Raw genomic sequence first — 18605 nt, forward strand, 5'->3', positions numbered from 1 at the left:
CTCTTCTCTGGCCGTGTCCCATTTGTTCCAGCCCGAACTGCGTCTCCTCCCTCCTGCTGCGTTACAGTATGACTCTTGTAAGATCCTGACGTGAGACTCTAGATTCTTGGAGGAGCCAGCTATTTTTCTCCCACTCCTTTCTTGTGATCTGTTTCCCACCTGTGATGCTTTATGCAGAGGGCTGGGTGAGAACTGATTTAGGCAGGAAGGTTGCCGCTGTCGGGCTTGTGCCCCTTGATGCGTGTCTCCTCTTTGGGCAAGCACGTGCTGGCCACTGGCCTTGGCATCTGGCTGGCCTGAAGTGGTATCGGAGCTCAAGGGTGGGGAAGCAGTTTCCCCAAACCTGGAACCACAGGGTCACAAGCCCCAGGAGCTAAGAGGGCAACAGGAAGCAAAAAGGTACAGCGGGCAGGGAACGGAGTTTGGGGAATAGACGGAGCGAGATCAAACCGCAGCAGGATTGGGCCACTGATGTCCCCTAATGGCAGTGGGAATTTGGAGCTGGGTGGTATCTTTCCATCTTAATTAAAACCAATGCCCACAGCCCGGATTCCTTTCAAATAGGCTCATGGTCTCTCTAAGCAATGGATCCTCCCATGTGAGGTGGGAACAGCTGGAGCCTTCTCTCCCGCTACTCCCCTGGCACCAGGAGAAGATGAGGAGGGGTGGGGGTAGAGGGACAAGCCAAATGAGGGACAGGGGAAGCCTGAATTTGGCATCAGAATAACTTGGAGGGAGCCAGCCACTGCTTCAGGCTGGCTTGGCATTGACACCGGCTTGGTCTGGCTCAAGCACAGCTTGAGCCTTTGCCAGCTGTGGAGTCTTGATGGGGAGGGGGGTGAATACCAGAGGCAGGAGGGGTGGGAAGGACTTGGAAGTCTGATCTGTGAGGGAAAGGGCTGAGGAAAGAGGCCTCTGGCTTTCTCATCAGATGACCTTGGCTAAATAGGGATTTCAGGGGAGGTTGAAAGGACTACCCAGAGAAATTCTCCATCAGGACAAGGTTCCCTCCCAAAACTCTTGCAAAGGAGAGCATTAACAACCTTTTTAGAAGGGACTGTAGTGGTATGGAGCCCTCCTTCTTGGCACAAATCTCAATCTCCAACTTCCTTAATAAATGCTTGCTAATCTTAGTGAGTGCTTATTGTGTGCAGAGCACTGTACCAAATAGTTGGAAGAGTACAAGTCAAGAGTTGGTAGACGTGTTCCCTGTCTGCAGTGAGTTTAGATTCTAGAGGGGGAGATGGATGTGAATAGAAATTTATAAAGAGTAAGAATCACATTATGGAATTTATTGTGTGCCATACCAGTGTGGTAGGGTAATCAGATCACAGTTCCTAATCCATATGAGAAGATGTTGACAGAAGGAGCTGAGGAAACAGGTATGGAGAGGGTGAGGGCCCTTAGCCAGGGATGGGATTAAAGGCAAATCTCCTGACTCTGACACAAGTTTTCACTAGGGACACAAGGAGGCCTAGGGGAAAGCACAGCCTGGGACTCAGGGGACTTGGGTTCTAATCCTAGCTCTTCAGAGGCCTGCTAGGGGATTTGGGACAAATCACTGCCTGCCTCCTTGTGTAAAGGGAGAATTACATCTTATTCCCTCCTACTTAGAGCGTGGGATTGTCCACCCTAATTATCTTGTATCTACCCCAGTGCTTAGTACATAAGCACTTAAATACTATTAAGAAAAACCAAGTAGGCTGTGTGGCCTTAAGGTCTGCTGTGTCTGTCAGCCTGCACCCAGTTGCTGCCCAAAGCTCAGCTGGCCCTTTAGCACGATTCTAATCCTGACTCTGCTACTTGTCTGCTCTCTGGCCTTGGGCAAGTTACGTTACCTCTCTGTTCCTCAGTTACCTCATCTCTAAAATGGGATTAAGACAGCCCCATGGGGGACAGGGACTGTATCCACCCCAGTGCTTAATACAGTGCCTGGCACATAGTAAGCATTTAACGTACCACAATTATTATTCAGAGCAGGGGTGTGGCTTATCCCAAGCCATCCTGGTAAAGGAAGGGATGAAGTGTACCCTGGAAACTTGGCTCTTGTGCCTGACTGTTGTGTGACCTGGGGCAAGTCACTTCATTTCTCTGGACCTGTTACCTGAAAAATGGGGACTGAGACTGTGAGCCCCATATGGGACAGGGACTGTGTCCAACCCAATTTGCTTGTACCCACCCCAGCACTTGGTAGGAGCTTAAAAAATATCATTATTATTATTAGTTTCATGCCCTGCAAGCCCTGCAACTAGGGTTGTTCACATGAGCTGTGACAGTGTCCCCTACTTGGCTTCATCTTTATAGGTTCCTCAGTCACCAGCTCTCCCTTTGCTGGCAGGGCTGAACCCCATTTTTGCCTCTGTTTTTCTCTCCTGTTCCCCCACTACCTGTTTCTGTCACATCTAGACAGCGTGTCTGAGCTAAATGCCTATGTGGCACCAGCAAATCAGCTGCCTGTTTCATATGCCTTCCATTCTTTCATTCATTTGTATTTATTGAGCGCTGACTGTGCAGAGCACTGTACTAAACGCTTGGGAGAGTACAATTCAGCAATAGAGACAATCCCTGTCCACACCGGGCTCACTGGCCAAGCCAAAAGTCTACCAAAGAGTGCTTCACCCTCATCTCTAAAATGGGGATTAAGAGTGTGGAGCCCCAAGTGGGACAACCTGATTACCTTGTACCTAACAAATACCATTACTATCTGTAAAACATAGTGCTTGGGAGAGTAGAATATGACAGCATTGGTAGGTACAGAATGTACCGACTAGGAGCTCATATCTGGGAGGACCAGACAAGCAGCAGATGGGATGGGGAGGGGGCGTGTGGGAGGGACCTGGGCCCTGCCCTTGGGAGGGCAGAGTTGGAGAGAGGAATAGCAGGAGTCAAACCCATTGCATCGGTGACCTGCAAGACCACTCTCTTCCCTCTCGTACACCAGTAGTTTTCTTACCCTTCTAGCCATCCCCCTCAGATATCCCGATAGCTTATAACCAAAATAAATATCTGGGTCTGCCCACCCCGATCCCCCGGGGGCAGCCCACGGCAGTGAGGTAAGGGGGCGCAGAGGGTGTCCGCCTTGGCCATAAATAAGGGGGTGAGGGGGTGGGGAGGAGCAGCAGGTGCCCAGGGAAGCCTGGAGCTCAGCAAGGAAGGGGCCGGAGGGCACTTTAGCAACTGGGAGCTCTCAGAATGGTCTGTGGTGCCCCCCCAGCTCTGACACCTTGGGTCCAGTGCCTCGCTACAGGGCGAGTCGGCGGTCAGGCGACCCGGGAGGTCCCGGGGCCAGTCCCAAGAGGCGCAGCCGCTGGGCTGGCGGCGTGGAGAAGTAGGCCTTCTGCTCGTCCGAGTATCGCTCCTTGGGGGGCACGGCGTCCCGGTAGCTCCAGTCCCTCCAGCGGAAATTGAAGCCCTCGAGCAGGGCGATGCGGGCATCCCGGCTGGGCACGCAGTCCAGGGGCAGCACCCGGGGCAGGCTGGGCACGTGTACACCCGGCAGGAGCACCACCCCCCGGATGGCAAACCAGCCGCCGTAGCGGGGGTGTACGCACACTCCAGAGATCTTCTGCCGGGAGAGAGGATAGAGACGCAAGTTGTGGAGGGGGGGTCCACTTGGGGGGAAGGAGGGCTTCTCCATCTCAATTTCCCACCCGGTGCCCGTGCTCACCTGGGCCCCCCAAGGGTCAGCCTCCACATCCTGCCGCTGGTAGTAGTAAGCGGCCCCGGACACGTGAGCAGCCGTCTGGGCCAAGATCTTGGGGCGCCGGTTGGGATGCATCTCATAATCGGCGATGACCTCCACCTGGTGCTCTGGGAGGCTCTGAAATAAGAGTGGAGCCTGCAGCCACCCTGCTTCCCTGGCATCCCTTCTGCCCCTTCAGTTGACACACCAGTGTCCTACCCGAGGGCAGGGGCTGGTCTCCTCTAGCATCCTGACTCCCTGGCTTCAGGGGCTTCGCCTTGGGACTGTGGGACAGGAAAGGGTGGAGAAAGAGGGTCTTGGGGGGGCAGGGAAGGGCACTGGGCAGGTGAGTTGGGCAAGGCAAAGGGCGGAGGGTGGTCTTACCTCCTTGACCCTGGCCAGGTGGTGGGCCACGCACTGGTCCACAGGGTCAGTCAGCGGCTGGAGGCGGCGGCTCTGCAGGAAGGGCTTGAGGGCCCGGTCGAACATGGCGGGCGTGCTGAGCACCAGAAAGGCCAAGGTGGGAGCGGGCAGGGCCAGCTGGAAGGTCGGGGGCAGCAGTGCATTGTACCAGCCCACCTGGGACAGATGGACAAGATGGATGGACAGGTCTCTCTGGGTCACACCCCAGGGGGGTGGAGGAAACCTGATCATTCTTATTCTCCACTCTGACCCCTAGCCCTCATTCTGCCTCTGGCCAGGAACGCCCTCCCTCCTCAAATGCCACAGACGATTATTCTTCCCCTCTCCAAAGCCTTACTGAAGGCCCATCTCCTCCAAGAAGCCTTCCCTGACTAAGCCCTCCTTTCCTTTTCTCCCATTCCCTTCTGCATCACCCTGACTGGCTCCCTTTATCCCTCTCCCCTCCCAGCCCCGCAGCATCTATATCCATATTTGGAATTTATCTATGTATAGCTCAGCTGTACGCTCACTGAGGGCAGGGAATGTGTCTTTTTATTGTTATATTGTCCTCTTCCAAGCACTCAGTACAGTGCTCTGCACAAAGTGAATGCTCAATGAACAAATGAATACATGCTGTGGCCTCTGTGCTGCTCCCCTCTTGTAATGGGAGGGGGGGAGGTGTGGGGGTGGGAGCCAGGGTTTCGACTCCCCATCCCATGGCCTAGTGGAAAGAGTTCGGTCCTGGAAGTCAGAGGACCCGGGTTCTAATGCTGACTCTGCCCCTTGTCTGCTGTGTGACCTTGGGCAAATCACTTGTTTGTGCCTCAGTTTCCACATCTGTAGAACGGGGCTTTGCTGCCTGTTCAGCCTCCTACTTGGATTGTGTGACCTTGGGCAAGTCACTTTACTTCCCCGTGCCTCAGTTTCCTCAACTGTAAAATGGGGATTAAGACCATGAGACCCATGTGGGAGGGACTTGTCCAAGCTGATTAGCTTGAATTTAACCCAGAGTTTAGAATAGTGTTTGACACATAGTAATGGATTAATAAATGCCATCATATTACTATTATCAGAGAAGCAACGTGGCTTGGTTGAAAGAGCATGGGCTTGGGAGTCAGAGGACGTGGGTTCAAATCCCGGTTCTGACACTTGTTTGCTGTGTGACGCTGGGCAAGCCACTTAATAATAATGATAATAATAATGATAATGATGGTATTTGCCAAGTGCTTAACTATGTGCCAGGCAGATCGGATTGGATACAGTCCCTGTCCCAAATGGGGCTCACAGTCTCAATTCCCATTTTACAGATGAGGTCACTGTGTCCCAGAGAAGTGAAGTGTCCTACCCAAGGTCACAGCAGACGAGTGGCAGAGCGGGGATTAGAAACCATGACCTTCTGACTCCCAGGCCCGGGCTCTAGCCACTACGCCAAGTTGCTTCTCTGTGCCTCAGTTCCTTCCTCTGTAAAATGGGGAGGAAGACTGTGAGCTCCATGTGGGACAACCTGATGACCTTATTTCTACCCTAGCATTTAGAACAATGCTCGGCACATAGGAAGCACTTAACAAATACCATTATTATTAATAATAATAATAATAATGTTGGTATTTGTTAAGCGCTTCCTATGTGCAGAACACTGTTCTAAGCGCTGGGGTAGACACAGGGGAATCGGGTTGTCCCACGTGGGGCTCACCGTCCTAATCCCCATTTTACAGATGAGGTAACTAAGGCACAGAGAAGTGAAGTGCCTTGCCCACAGTCACACAGCTGCCAAGTGGCAGAGCCAGGATTCGAACCCATGACCTCTGACTCCCAAGCCCGGGCTCTTTCCACTGACCCACGCTGCTTATTATTTATTATTATGATTACCGGGGTCTGGAGGGTTGTTATGCCCTGCGAATGGGATAATCCTGGGCTAAAGAAAGGGTTCAATCATTCAATCCTATTTATTGAGCGCTTACTATGTGCAGAGCACTGTACTAGGCGCTGGGAGTGTACAATTCGGCAACAGATAGAGACAGTCCCGGCCCAATAACGGGCTCACAGTCTAAACGGGGGTCAGGGGTCATGCCAACCTAAAGGCCTAGGGGAGATAATAATGTTGGTATTTGTTAAGCGCTTACTATGTGCCGAGCACTGTTCTAAGCGCTGGGGTAGACATAGGGGAATCAGGTTGTCCCACGTGGGGCTCACGGTCTTAATCCCCATTTTACAGATGAGGGAACTGAGGCCCAGAGAAGTGAAGTGACTCGCCCACAGTCACACAGCCGACAAGTGGCCGAGCTGGGATTCGAACTCATGAGCCCTGACTCCAAAGCCCGTGCTCTTTCCACTGAGCCACGCTGCTTCACGGGTGGACCCTAAGGACCAAGACTTAGGGACCTAAATAATAATGATGTCATTTATTAAGCTCTTAATGTGTGCAAAGCACTGTTCTAAGCGCTGGGGGGGATAGAAGGGGATCAGGTTGTCCCACGTGGGGCTCACGGTCTTTATCCCCCAGGTTAGAGATGAGGTGACAGAGGCCCAGAGAAGGACCTGCTCAAGGTCACCCAGTTGACGGGTGGCGGAGGCGGGATTCGAACCCAGGACCTCTGACTCCCAAGCCCGGGCTCGACCCATTCTGCGTCTCTAAAAGCAGAAGGTCCTTTGAAGGCCAGAGATGGACCGGATGGCGCGGGAGTGAAAGAAGGGGGCAGGACCAGTCTTCTCGTCCCCCGCCCCCGCCCCCGCACCTGGAAGGGATGAACCTCGAAGCCCAAAGGGCACAACGTGTCGCGGATCCTCCGCTCCAGCTCGGCCACCCGGGCCTCCATGGCTCCCGTCGCCCGCGCGGCGCACTCTGGGGGATGAAGTCCCCGGAGCCCTCCCGGCCGTCCACCCCCCCGCCTCCCGGGACTACATGTCCCAGAGAGCACCGCGGCGACCCGTGCCTTCTGGGTAATGTAGTTCTGAGACCCCCCCTCCTTTGCCTCTCCACTCCGAGGGGCCCCCCCCGACTCCATTTCCCGGCAGCCTTCGCGGGTGCGGCCGCGCCTGGGGGCTTTCGGGAGTTGTAGTTCGTCGCCCCGAGGGAGCCGTGGCAGGACGGAGGCTCCGAACTCGTTCTCCCAGAAGGCACCGCGGTTTGAATGTGTTGGCGGGGGTTTCCAGGCTCGTCCGTCGCTGCCCTTTGGAGCGCCAACTGTGTGCGGAGCACTGTACTGAACGCTCGGCGCTCGGGGGAATGCAGTAGGAGCTAAAGAAGCTGGCCCACCACATCGCCCGACCCCCCCCCCCCCCCCCCCCCGACGATATCGCGACATACCCTCCTTCTGCACGGGGTAATGTGCCTTTTATTTTTCTAATCGTATTTCTTAAGCGCTTATTGTGTGCCAGGCACTGTGCTAAGCGCTGGGTTCCATACACGCTAATCAGGTCCTCATGGGACGCCTAGTCTTAATCTCTCTAGACTGTAATAATAATAATTGAGAAGCAGCGTGGCTCAGTGGAAAGAGCCTGGGCTTTGGAGTCAGAGGTCATGGGTTCGAATCCCGGCTCGGCCACTTGTCAGCTGTGTGTCTTTGGGCAAGTCACTTCACTTCTCGGTGCCTCAGTTACCTCATCTGTAAAATGGGGATGAAGACTGGGAGCCCCACGTGGGACAACCTGATTCCCCTCCGCCAAACTGATTCTCTTTCCCTCTTCAAAACCTTACTTAAAAATCACCTCCTCCAAGAGGCCTTCCCAGACTGAGCTCCTCTTCCCCCTCTACTCCCTCTGCCATCCCCCCTTCACCTCTCCGCAGCTAAAGCCTCATTTTCCCCTTTTCCCTCCGCTCCTCCACCTCTCCCTTCCCATCCCCACAGCACTGTACCCGTCCGCTCAACTATATATATTTTCGTTACCCTATTTATTTTGTTAATGAATTGTACATCGCCTCGATTCTATTTAGTTGCCATCGGTTTTTACGAGATGTTCTTCCCCTTGACGCTGTTTAGTGCCATTGTTCTCGTCTGTCCGTCTCCCCCGATTAGACTGTAAGCCCGTCAAACGGCAGGGACCGTCTCTATCTGTTGCCGACTTGTTCATCCCAAGCGCTTAGTACAGTGCTCTGCACATAGTAAGCGCTCAATAAATACTATTGAATGAATGAATTCCCCTGTGTCTACCCCAGCGCTTAGAACAGTGCTCGGCACATAGTAAGCGCTTAACAAATACCAACATTATTATTATTAATAATAATAAGTATTCATTCATTCAGTAGTATTTATTGAGCGCTTACTATGTGCAGAGCACTGTACTAAGCGCTTGGAATGAACAAGTCGGCAACAGATAGAGACAGTCCCTGCCGTTGAACGGGCTTACAGTCTAATCGGGGGAGGTATTTGGTATTGGTTAAGCGCTTACTATGTGCTAAGCACTGTGCTAAATAAATAGAAGGTGATCAGGTTGTCCCTCGTGGGGCTCACAGTTTTAATCCCCATTGTACAGATGAGGTCACTGAGGCACCCAGAAGTGAAGTGATAATGTTGGTATTTGTTAAGCGCTTACTATGTGCGGAGCACTGTTCTAAGCGCTGGGGGAGATACAGGGTCATCAGGTTGTCCCACGTGAGGCTCACAGAAGTGACTTGCCCAAAGTCACACAGCAGACAGGTGGCAGAATCAGGATTAGAACCCCCGTCCTCCGACTCCCAAGCCCGTGCTCTTTCCACTAAGCCACGCTGCTTCCACACTGTACAACTTACGACTAAGCTCATCGTGGGCAGGGAATGTGACTGTTGATTGTTGTATTTTACGCTCCCACGTGCTTAGTGCAGTGCTCTGCACACAGGTAGTGCTCAATAAATACGGCTGAATGAATACATTGAATGAATCCCCATTTTGCAGATGGGTCAACTGAGGCGCAGTGAAGTGACTTGCCTAAGGTGACACAGCCGACGAGTGGCGGAACCGGGATTAGAACCCAGGTCCAAACTCCCAGGCCAGGGTTCTGTCCACTCGGCCACACTGCCTCTCTACCGAGCACCTCGATATTACTGCCTTGAGGTATCCCAATATCAAAATAATCCCGCAAGCTATACTCTGTCCCCAAATTTTCGTTCTCCAGCAGGCTGGGGCTGTGGAACCAGGACTCCCAGGACCACCAGGGCCCGGCCCGCCCGCGCCGTCCACCGGCATGAGCTGGGCTGAGCGGCTGGACTCCCTCCTCAGCGCCACGGACGACAGCATGGCCAGGATAAAGGCGAGTCTAACCCCTCGACACCCCCTACACACTCCTTTCCCTCCCTCAACTAGGTCCCGGAGCAGGATCTCACCGGGGACTGGGCCGTCCTGGCTGTGGCATAAGGGCCCCGTGCGGGAGGGAGGATGGGGACCTGAGCAAGTGGTCCCCAGGGGATGGGGACAGAGCACTCAGTACAGAGCTCTGCACGTGGTCAGCGCTCAGTACGTACCATCATCATAATTAATGATTGTGGTATTTGAGCTTATTACGTCCCAAGCACTGTTCAGAGTGCTGGGGTGGAGATCCAAGGTAATCGGGATCCACATGGGGCTGCCAGTCTAGGAAGGGGAACGGGTATTGAATTCCCATTTGGCGGATGATTGAGTTCGGAATAGGGGAATAGGAATTGGCCCCGGCTCCTGGCAGAGGGCAATTAATCATTGCTATTTATTGAGAAGCAGCATGGCCTAGTGGATAGGGCCCGGGCCTGGGAGTCAGAAGGACCTGGGTTCTAATCCTGCCTCCACCACTTGCCTGCTCATATCCACCCCAGTGCTTAGTACAGTGCCAGGCACGTGGTAGGTGCTTAATAAATAATAATAATAATGTTGGTATTTGTTAAGCACTTACTATGTGCAGAGCACTGTTCTAAGCGCTGGGGGAGATACAGGGTTATCAGGTTGTCCCATGTGAGGCTCACAGTCTTAATCTCCATTTTACAGATGAGGTAACTGAGGCCCAGAGAAGTGAAGTGACTCGCCCACAGTCACACAGCTGACAAGTGGCGGAGCCGGGAGTCGAACCCATGACCTCTGACTCCCAAGCCCAGGTTCTTTCCACTGAGCCACGCTGAATACCATTATTATTATTAGTATTATTATTGCCACTACTCCTTGGTGTCTCTCTGGGCCTTGGGGTCGTTGCAACTCATTCTACCCTCACCCCCCGATAATCAACAGTTTCCCTCTTCCCTCCACTGCAGCAGCGGCTCTGCCCGTCAGGAACTAACACATGGGGTAAGCATTCCCCTCTTTCCCGCTTCCTCCCTGGAAGCTGCCCCCCGGACCTGTCTGCCCTGTGGGTCTCCCTGCCCCTCCGTGGCTTGTGGGAGAGGTGGTCCCTGTGCCCTAGACCCCCAGGAGATCCAGCTAGGAATCTTTCGGCTCGTGGCCTGGCCCCCAGCGTCCATCTCTACTCCCAGGCCATCAGTCCGGAGACCCCCTCCCTAGCCGGACGCCGAGGCCTCACTCAGATGTGTCCTGCTGCCGGACGGTCAGAGACGAGGTTGCCGCCCTCAAGGGCCAGTTGCAAGCCCAGGCTCAGGTAAGGCAAGGGGTGGAGGCTCCCCGCCCGGGGCAGGACGAGGCCGGGATTGGGAGCCCGGCTCCGCCTTGGCCGGGGCGTGGGGTGGGGACCTGGTCCAATTCCACCTCTCGGGGAAGACAGAAATCCTCTGACTGGGCCACAGTAGCAGCGTGGTCTAATAAATAGAGCCGGGACTCGGAAGGACCTGGGTTCTAATCCCAGCTCCGCCACTTGTTTGCTCTGTGACTTTGGGCACTTCATCTCTCTGTACCTCAGTTCCCTCACCTGTAAAATGGGGATTAAGATTGTGGGGCAGGGACTGTGTCCGACCCGATTCGCTTGTACCCCCCAAGTGCTTAGTACAGACTATCAAGATAGTCTGATTGTCTTGCTCAGCACTTAGTAAGGCGCCCAGCACATAGTGAGCACTTAATAAATACTATTTACAAAACAAAACAGGTTATGACGTCTCTGAGCCAGGCCGTGAGGGAGCTCATTCAGGAGAAGGAACATCAGAGGCACCGAATCTGCGGCTTGGAAGGTATCGCGGGAAGGGCCGGGCCTACTTCCCCAGGGCAGAGACTGCTCTCTGCTGCCAGCTTCCTCATGTGTGACCCATGCTCTCTCCCTGCTCAATTAGTCAGTGGTATTTACTGAGCGCTGACTATATGCAGAGCATTGTACTAAGCACTTGGGAGAGTACAACCCCACACATGTTCGCCTGTACGTCATCCACGCTTTCCCTGCCAAAAGTCTTTGTGGTCTATGCTCCATTGGGCCTCAGTGGGTCCCTCAACCCCAGTGGGGTTCCCCCGGCAGGGCAGAGGATTATGGAGGGCAAAAGGGCTGGAAGTAGTGTGGCCTAGTGGCTAGAACACGGGCCTGGTAGTCAGAAGGACCTGGGTCCTAATCTCGGCCCGCCTTTTGTCTGCCGTGTGACCTTGGCCAGTCACTTCGTTTGTCCTTGCCTCAGGTCCCTCATCTGTCAAATGGGGATTAAGACTATGAGCCCCAGGTGGGACAGGTGCAGTATCCAACCTGATTAGCTTTATCTCTCCCAGTGCTTAGTACAGTGCCTGGCTCATACCGTAAAAAATAAAAAAGAGCCTCAGGCCCTTGGGTGGGTTTCTGGATCGGGACGGGAAGGGCCCTGGGGTCCTGGCGGGGTGAGGTGGGGCTGCCGATCTGACGGATGCCTCCCCATCCCTGTGCCACAGAGCAGCTGGGCTGGCTCCAGGGCATCCTCACGAGGGCCGTCTCTCTGGAACGGCGTGTGGAGGGACTGAGCGGCGAGCTGCAGGGCCTCAGAGAGCAGGTTCGGGGCGGGCCTGGTGACGTGGGGCCCGGGGAGGCCAGCCTGGCAGCTCACCTGGGGCAGAAGTGGCAGGACAGGTGAGCAGAGCCCCCCGCCCCAACCTCAGGCCTGTGTCTGCCCCTTTCTCACCTCCATCTGCTCTGTGGTTCCCCTTCCCTTCCGGTCGTCACCCAGAGTCTCTGTCCTTATTTCCCAGAATCGTCTCCTCTGCCCTCCTCGGCCCGCCCCCCAGGACCACCGCGGTCCCTTCCGACCGGACGCTGTATGAGACGGGGAGGTGGGATCCGGGATCCAGGCTCCTGCGGGACCAGCTGGGTGAGTGTACTAAGCTCCTTGAGGATTGGAATCATGTCCTCTAACTCTAATGTGTTCTGCCACGTGCTCAGCACAGTGCTGTGCACAAAATGAGTGCTTAATAAAGATGATCGATTGATTGTGGTCACTTCTCCCCACTTCCTTTTCCTCGTCCTCCAGCTGACCCCGGAACAGGCTGGGTGGGAAGAATTTGCATCTTAGACAGCCCAACCCAGTCGGCATTAACCGTGCTTCCTGGCGGACCCTCCCCCTGAGTTTCCGGTGGAACATCCAGAAATGGGGATGGGGGAAGCAGTCCATTCATTTACTCGTATTTATTGAGTGCTTACTGTGTGCAGAGCACTATGTCACTCCCCTTCTTAAACAACTCCAGTGGTTGCCTATCAACCTCCGCTCCAAACAAAAACTCCTCACTCTAGGCTTCGAGGCTCTACATCACCTTGCCCCTTCCTACCTCTCCTCCCTTCTCTCTTTCTACTGCCCACCCCGCACGCTCCGCTCCTCTGCCGCCCGCCTCCTCACCGTCCCTCGGTCTCGCCCATCCCGCCGTCGACCCCTGGGCCGCGTCCTCCCGCGGTCCTGGAACGCCCTCCCTCCTCACCTTCGCCAAACCGATTCTCTTCCCCTCTTCAAAACCCTACTTAAAACTCACCTCCTCCAAGAGGCCTTCCCAGACTGAGCTCCTCTTCTCCCTCTACTCCCTCTGCCACCCCCCCTTTACCTCTCCGCAGCTAAACCCTCTTTTCCCCCTTTCCCTCTGCTCCTCCCCCTCTCCCTTCCCATCCCCTCAGCACTGTGCTCGTCCGCCTAACTGAATATATTTCCATTACCCTATTTATTTTGTTAATGAATTGTACATCGCCTTGATTCTATTTAGTTGCCATCGGTTTTTACGAGATGTTCTTCCCCTTGACTCTATTTATTGCCATTGTTCTTGTCTGTCCGCCTCCCCCAATTAGACCGTAAGCCCGTCAAACGGCAGGGACTGTCTCTATCTGTTGCCGACTTGTTCATCCCAAGCGCTTAGTACAGTGCTCTGCACATAGTAAGCGCTCAATAAATACTATTGAATGAATGAATACTAAGCACTTGGAAACAATAGAGACAATCCCTGCCCACAGTGGGCTCACAGTCTAGAGGACTGTGCATCCCTCAGGCTCTGCATCCCTCTCCAACTTCGCGCCACCTTGGACCTCCCATGTGACCCTGGGCAAGTCATTTCGCATCCCTCGGCCTCAGTTTCCTCATCTGTAGACTGGAGATTCAATACTCGTTCTGCCTCCTACTTAGACTGTGAGGCCCGGGTCCGGCAGGGACTAGGTCTGACCTGGCTATGTACCCCAGTGCTTAGAACAGTGCATGGTGCACAATTAAATGCTTAATTATGACGATTATTATTACTCTCAGACCACCGGCCGGGGACAGTGCTGAGCCGGAGCTCGGAGAGCACGGCGGCCGGGCCGGAGTGGAGCCAAAGCCAGAAGGTAAGAACAAGTGTTGAGGGTTGCCCTGGGCACCTTTTCTGGGCAGGATGGGTGGACCAAGACTCTGGGCACAGTGGGGAAGGAAGGATGAGGGGACCCCGGGGCCCCTTGCCCATCTCAGGCTCCTTGCCAGGGCCTGGACCGGACCGTGGAGTTGGCCAGGACGGAGATGGAGGTTGCCCGACGGGAGCTTGACCACATCAGGTGCTGCCCTGGGAGAGCTGGGGGAGGGAGATCGGTGGGAAGGCAGAGTGAGCCCAGCTGGGACTGTAAGCCCGTTGTAAGCAGGGAATGTGTCCGTTTCTTGCTATACTGGACTCTTCCGAGCACTCAGTACAGCGCTCCGCACACAGTAAGTGCTCAATAAATACGACTGAATGAATGGGACACAGCGAGGATTCCGCCTGAGGCCATCCTGGGACTCTGCTGCTCCCCTTAGAAAGTTCCTTGAGGGCAGGGATTGTATCTGCAACTCTTAGCATATTGTACTCTCCCAAGCTGTTAGTGCAGTGCTCTGTACACACTAAGTCCTCAGTAAATACCATTGATGAATTGCCTCCAACTGGCTTGGAGCTGGGGGAGGGAAAGATGAGTGAGAGAGAGAATGTGTGTGTGTATGTGGTCAAATTATCTGAGTGCAATGCACTGTACTAAGCGTTTGAGAAAGTACAACAGACCCAAGGCCTCAAGGATCTTACACCCTACTTGTTGTGAATGCTCCCACCCACCAGCCTGCCCCTTTTCCAGCTGGCCAGACCCTAATTCAGCATCTCTCACTAGGTCCGTGCTGACCACCCTCCAGACCCAGCTCCGGGCTCTGCCCCGGGAGCCGGGGGCTGCAGGGAAGGGCACAGGCCCTAACTCTCTGGCCCGGTCCTGGTCCGGCCTCTCCTCGTCGTCGGCCTCCAAGTCCAGCTGTTCGAGCAGTGGCGGTGACACAAGCAGTGGCTTCTGGGCCAAAGGCTGCGGTGGGTCACAGCAGGCCAGAGCCGGTAAGGGGTGGCCTGGGGCGGGAAGGGGGGAGGTCTGCCTCATCCCGGAACCTTAACCCCTCCCTGTTCTATCCTCTGCTCCTGCAGTACGCTGTCATCGTTTCTGGAGGTTGGGGGACTCCCTGCAAGTACCCCTCTGCCTGGTCTCTTAGAGCCCCCGGGAGCTGGCTCCTTCTTCGTGCCCCTCCTCGCCCCCTGCTCTGGGAACTTGAGTCTGGCTAGAGCAGGGAAGAGCTGGGCCTTGGACCCTCTGCCACATGGGAGACTGGGCTGTCGAGAGGGGTCAGTCCTCTCCCCACCCCCAGGGTGTTCTCTGCTCCAGGCAACAAGGAGTTAACCTTCACCCTGTCTCTCTCAGGGCTTTAAGCTGCTTGGGAAAGGGGTTTAGGGTCCAGATAGGCTCCTTAATACTTATCTCCCCCAATCCCTTGGCAGCCTGCCCCTCCCTCCAGATCATCCCCCCTCTGCTGTTCTGCAAGGGACCCTAGGTCAAACTCCCCTCCCCTTTAAAGGGTGATGGGGAGGCCCTGGAACATGGGGTGAGATCTCCCCAGCAGAAGACTCAGCCCCGGGAACAGGCTATTTGGGCACCTCTCCCGCCCCCCATCTCCAGGTTCCTGGAGCAGCCCTGAGCCGGAGCAGGTGAGGACCGCAGAGCTCAGCACCGAGCGCGAGGAGGACCCTGAGCCGGACAAGGCGAGGACCCTGAGGCTCAGCACCGAGGACGGGGAGGATCCCGAGCTGCTCTTTATCGACCTGGGGTAGGAGCAGGCTGCCCCAGTGGCCTGGCCGTCCCCTTCTTGCCCCCACCGTGGCAGCTCATCCTGTCACCAGCCAGCACCTCTCCCTTGACCCCCGAGAGCTCGTCAGAGCCAGGCTGGCCCTTCCTGTTCCTCCGGCTGGCCCCCAGGTTCACTGTTCCCTCTCTTCCTGGGCCCCTTCCCCTCAGCACTGTCGGGAATGGGTGATGGGATCGGAGCCCTAGAGGAGGGTACTCTGTCCCTAGGCCCCCAGCCCTCTCCAGAAAAACGTGGTAGATTCGTCAGGGGTCATTTCTGTTGCCAACCTGTGAAGGGAGATGGGACCAGCACCTGCTCATTTCCCACTCCAGGCTAAGCCTCAGCTCTCTGGCTCTCTCGAGCCCTCACAGCACCGCTATCTTGGTGAGGGCTGCCTTGGCACTGGGCTCCCCTTGGGGGCATGGAGTTGGGCAACTCTATATGCTCACTGCCCCAGTGACACTGGAAGCTTCAGCGATTCACCTCCCTTAACTCTGGAGAATAAAGAACTCAATCTTCAAATCTGATATCTGCATTCTTCCTCTGTCTTCTCACCCTTCCTGATGGGGAAGACTAAGGCAGGCAGGGAGGTGGCTGCCAGTCCAGGGTGGCATCAGGTTCCCAGTGAGGGGCGGGGGAATGCCCTTTCCCTCCCACCCCAAGGCATGGGGGAATGGAGAGATCTGGGTTGCCACCTCCCCAAGTTTATTAGCTCAGGCCTAGGCTCTCCTCTTTGACATTTTCTCCCCCCTCACCTGGACTTGTGTCCGAGGGTAACTTCCAGGCGTGGGGGACTGAGCAAAATGTCACGGCCTATCCTTTGGCTTGGGTTTGAAACTTATTTTTTATGATATTTGGTAAGTGTTTACGTGGTGCCAGGCACAGTACTAAGTGCTGGGGTAGATACAAGATAATCAGGTTGGACATGGTCTCTGTCCCACAGTCTTAATCCCCATTTTACAGATGAGGCAACTGAGGCACCGAGAAGTTAAGTGACTTGCCCAAAGGCACATAGCGGACAAGTGGCAGAGCCTGAATTATTCATTCATTCATTCATTCAATAATATTTATTGAGCGCTTACTATGTGCAGAGCACTGTACTAAGCGCTTGGGATGAACAAGTCGGCAACAGATAGAGACAGTCCCTGCCGTTTGACGGGCTTACAGTCTAATCGGGGGAGACGGACAGACAAGAACAATGGCACTAAACAGCGTCAAGGGGAAGAACATCTCATAAAAACAAGGGCAACTAAATAGAATCAAGGCGATGTACAATTCATTAACAAAATAAATAGGGTAACGAAAATATATACAGTTGAGCGGACGGGTACAGTGCTGTGGGGATGGGAAGGGAGAGGTGGAGGAGCAGAGGGAAAAGGGGAAAATGAGGCTTTAGCTGCGGAGAGGTAAAGGGGGGATGGCAGAGGGAGTAGAGGGGGAAGAGGAGCTCAGTCTGGGAAGGCCTCTTGGAGGAGGTGATTTTTAAGTAAGGTTTTGAAGAGGGAAAGAGAATCAGTTTGGCGGAGGTGAGGAGGGAGGGCGTTCCGGGACCGCGGGAGGACGTGACCCAGGGGTCGACGGCGGGATAGGCGAGACCGAGGGACGGCGAGGAGGTGGGCGGCAGAGGAGCGGAGCGTGCGGGGTGGGCGGTAGAAAGAGAGAAGGGAGGAGAGGTAGGAAGGGGCAAGGTGATGGAGAGCCTTGAAGCCTAGAGTGAGGAGTTTTTGTTTGGAGCGGAGGTCGATAGGCAACCACTGGAGTTGTTTAAGAAGGGGAGTGACATGCCCAGATCGTTTCTGCAGGAAGATGAGCCGGGCAGCGGAGTGAAGAATAGACCGGAGCGGGGCGAGAGAGGAGGAAGGGAGGTCAGAGAGAAGGCTGAGACAGTAGTCTAGCCGGGATATAACGAGAGCCCGTAATAGTAAGGTAGCCGTTTGGGTGGAGAGGAAAGGGCGGATCTCGGCGATATCGTAGAGGTGAAACCGGCAGGTCTCGGTAACGGATAGGATGTGTGGGGTGAACGAGAGGGACGAGTCAAGGATGACACCGAGATCGCGGGCCTGCGGGACGGGAAGGATGGTCGTGCCATCCACGGTGATGGAGAAGTCTGGGAGCGGACCGGGCTCGGGAGGGAAGATGAGGAGCTCAGTCTTGCTCATGTTGAGTTTTAGGTGGCGGGCCGACATCCAGGTGGAGACGTCCCGGAGGCAGGAGGAGATGCGAGCCTGAAGGGAGGGGGAGAGGACAGGGGCGGAGATGTAGATCTGCGTGTCATCTACATCTGAATTAGAACTCAGGTCCTTCTGACTCCCAGGCCAGTGTTCTCTCTACTAGGCCACGCTGCTTCCCAGCCTGCTTGTGGGCAGGGAACGTGTCTACCAACTTTGTATTTGTGTCTCCCAACCCCATAGTAGAGTGCTCTGTGAGCTTTCCCCTCTTGACTGAAAGCTAACTGTAGGCAGGGAATGTGTCTCTTTATTGCTGTATTGTACTCTCCCAAGCGCTTAATACAGTGTGGGCTCAATAATTCACCCATTCAATCATATTTATTGAGCACTTACTGCGGGCAGAGCAGAAAATAAATAATTCAATAAATACAAGTGACTGACTGCAAGCACTCAATAAAGGCGATTGATTGATCGGGTTTGAGGGAAAACTCCCCAAGTTTTCCTGAGCAGCATGGCTTAGTGGAAAGAGCCCGGGCTTGGGAGTCAGAGGTCGTGAGTTCTAATCCCCGTTCTGCCACGGGTCAGCTGGCAAGCTTCTCTGTGCCTCAGTGACCTCATCTGTGAAAGGGGGACGAAGACTGTGAGCCTCACGTGGGACAAGCTGTTAACCTCGTATCTCCCCCAGCGCTTAGAAGAGCGCTTAGCACATAGTGAGCGCTTAACAAATGCCATCATCATCAAACGGCTCGGAACTGGAATGGCAGCAGGCTTGCAATCCTCCTGAGGACCACGAGAGGTCGCTGTTTGGCAGGAGGGAGGCCCCCCTGAGGCCACTTCTAGATCAGAGTAATTACGGTATTTATTAATTATTAATAATTAATTAATAAATAATGATATTTGTTAAGCAGTCACTACGCCAGGCACTGTGCTAAACTGCTGAGGTGGACGCAAGCAA

General features: G+C 54.7%; 2 protein-coding genes across 2 annotated transcripts; one reads left to right on the forward strand and one right to left on the reverse strand.

Annotated features, from left to right (window-relative positions):
* Window positions 1-2469: 2469 nt before the first annotated feature.
* MMACHC (metabolism of cobalamin associated C) lies at window positions 2470-6911 on the reverse strand. The gene is made up of 4 exons (XM_029083033.2): window positions 6820-6911; window positions 4067-4261; window positions 3668-3820; window positions 2470-3565 (listed from the first exon to the last, which is right to left on the reverse strand). The coding sequence occupies exons 1-4, from the start codon at window positions 6898-6900 to the stop codon at window positions 3242-3244; spliced, it is 753 nt and encodes a 250-aa protein (XP_028938866.1). The 5' UTR covers window positions 6901-6911; the 3' UTR covers window positions 2470-3241.
* Window positions 6912-7377: 466 nt separating this feature from the next.
* On the forward strand, window positions 7378-16009 carry LOC103170038. The gene is made up of 11 exons (XM_029083090.1): window positions 7378-7407; window positions 9176-9310; window positions 10275-10308; window positions 10494-10615; window positions 11057-11138; window positions 11815-11989; window positions 12109-12227; window positions 13635-13711; window positions 13845-13915; window positions 14492-14703; window positions 15317-16009. The coding sequence occupies exons 2-11, from the start codon at window positions 9245-9247 to the stop codon at window positions 15466-15468; spliced, it is 1110 nt and encodes a 369-aa protein (XP_028938923.1). The 5' UTR covers window positions 7378-7407; window positions 9176-9244; the 3' UTR covers window positions 15469-16009.
* The last annotated feature ends 2596 nt before the right edge of the window (window positions 16010-18605 follow it).

This window comes from Ornithorhynchus anatinus, chromosome 18 (assembly GCF_004115215.2).
Source record: "Ornithorhynchus anatinus isolate Pmale09 chromosome 18, mOrnAna1.pri.v4, whole genome shotgun sequence".
Taxonomy (NCBI): Eukaryota; Metazoa; Chordata; class Mammalia; order Monotremata; family Ornithorhynchidae; genus Ornithorhynchus; species Ornithorhynchus anatinus.

Bases quoted from the DNA above. Each gene is read 5' to 3' on its own strand.
- MMACHC (XM_029083033.2), bottom strand. From the start codon at position 6,900: ATGGAGGCCCGGGTGGCCGAGCTGGAGCGGAGGATCCGCGACACGTTG. The intron at 4,262-6,819 runs GTGCGGGGGCGG...CATCTGTCCCAG, and splicing joins TCGAGGTTCATCCCTTCCAG to GTGGGCTGGTACAATGCACT. The intron at 3,566-3,667 runs GTGAGCACGGGC...CTCTCCCGGCAG, and splicing joins CTGACCCTTGGGGGGCCCAG to AAGATCTCTGGAGTGTGCGT.
- LOC103170038 (XM_029083090.1), top strand. From the start codon at position 9,245: ATGAGCTGGGCTGAGCGGCTGGACTCCCTCCTCAGCGCCACGGACGAC. The intron at 10,616-11,056 runs GTAAGGCAAGGG...AAAACAAAACAG, and splicing joins AGTTGCAAGCCCAGGCTCAG to GTTATGACGTCTCTGAGCCA. The intron at 14,704-15,316 runs GTAAGGGGTGGC...CCCCATCTCCAG, and splicing joins GTCACAGCAGGCCAGAGCCG to GTTCCTGGAGCAGCCCTGAG.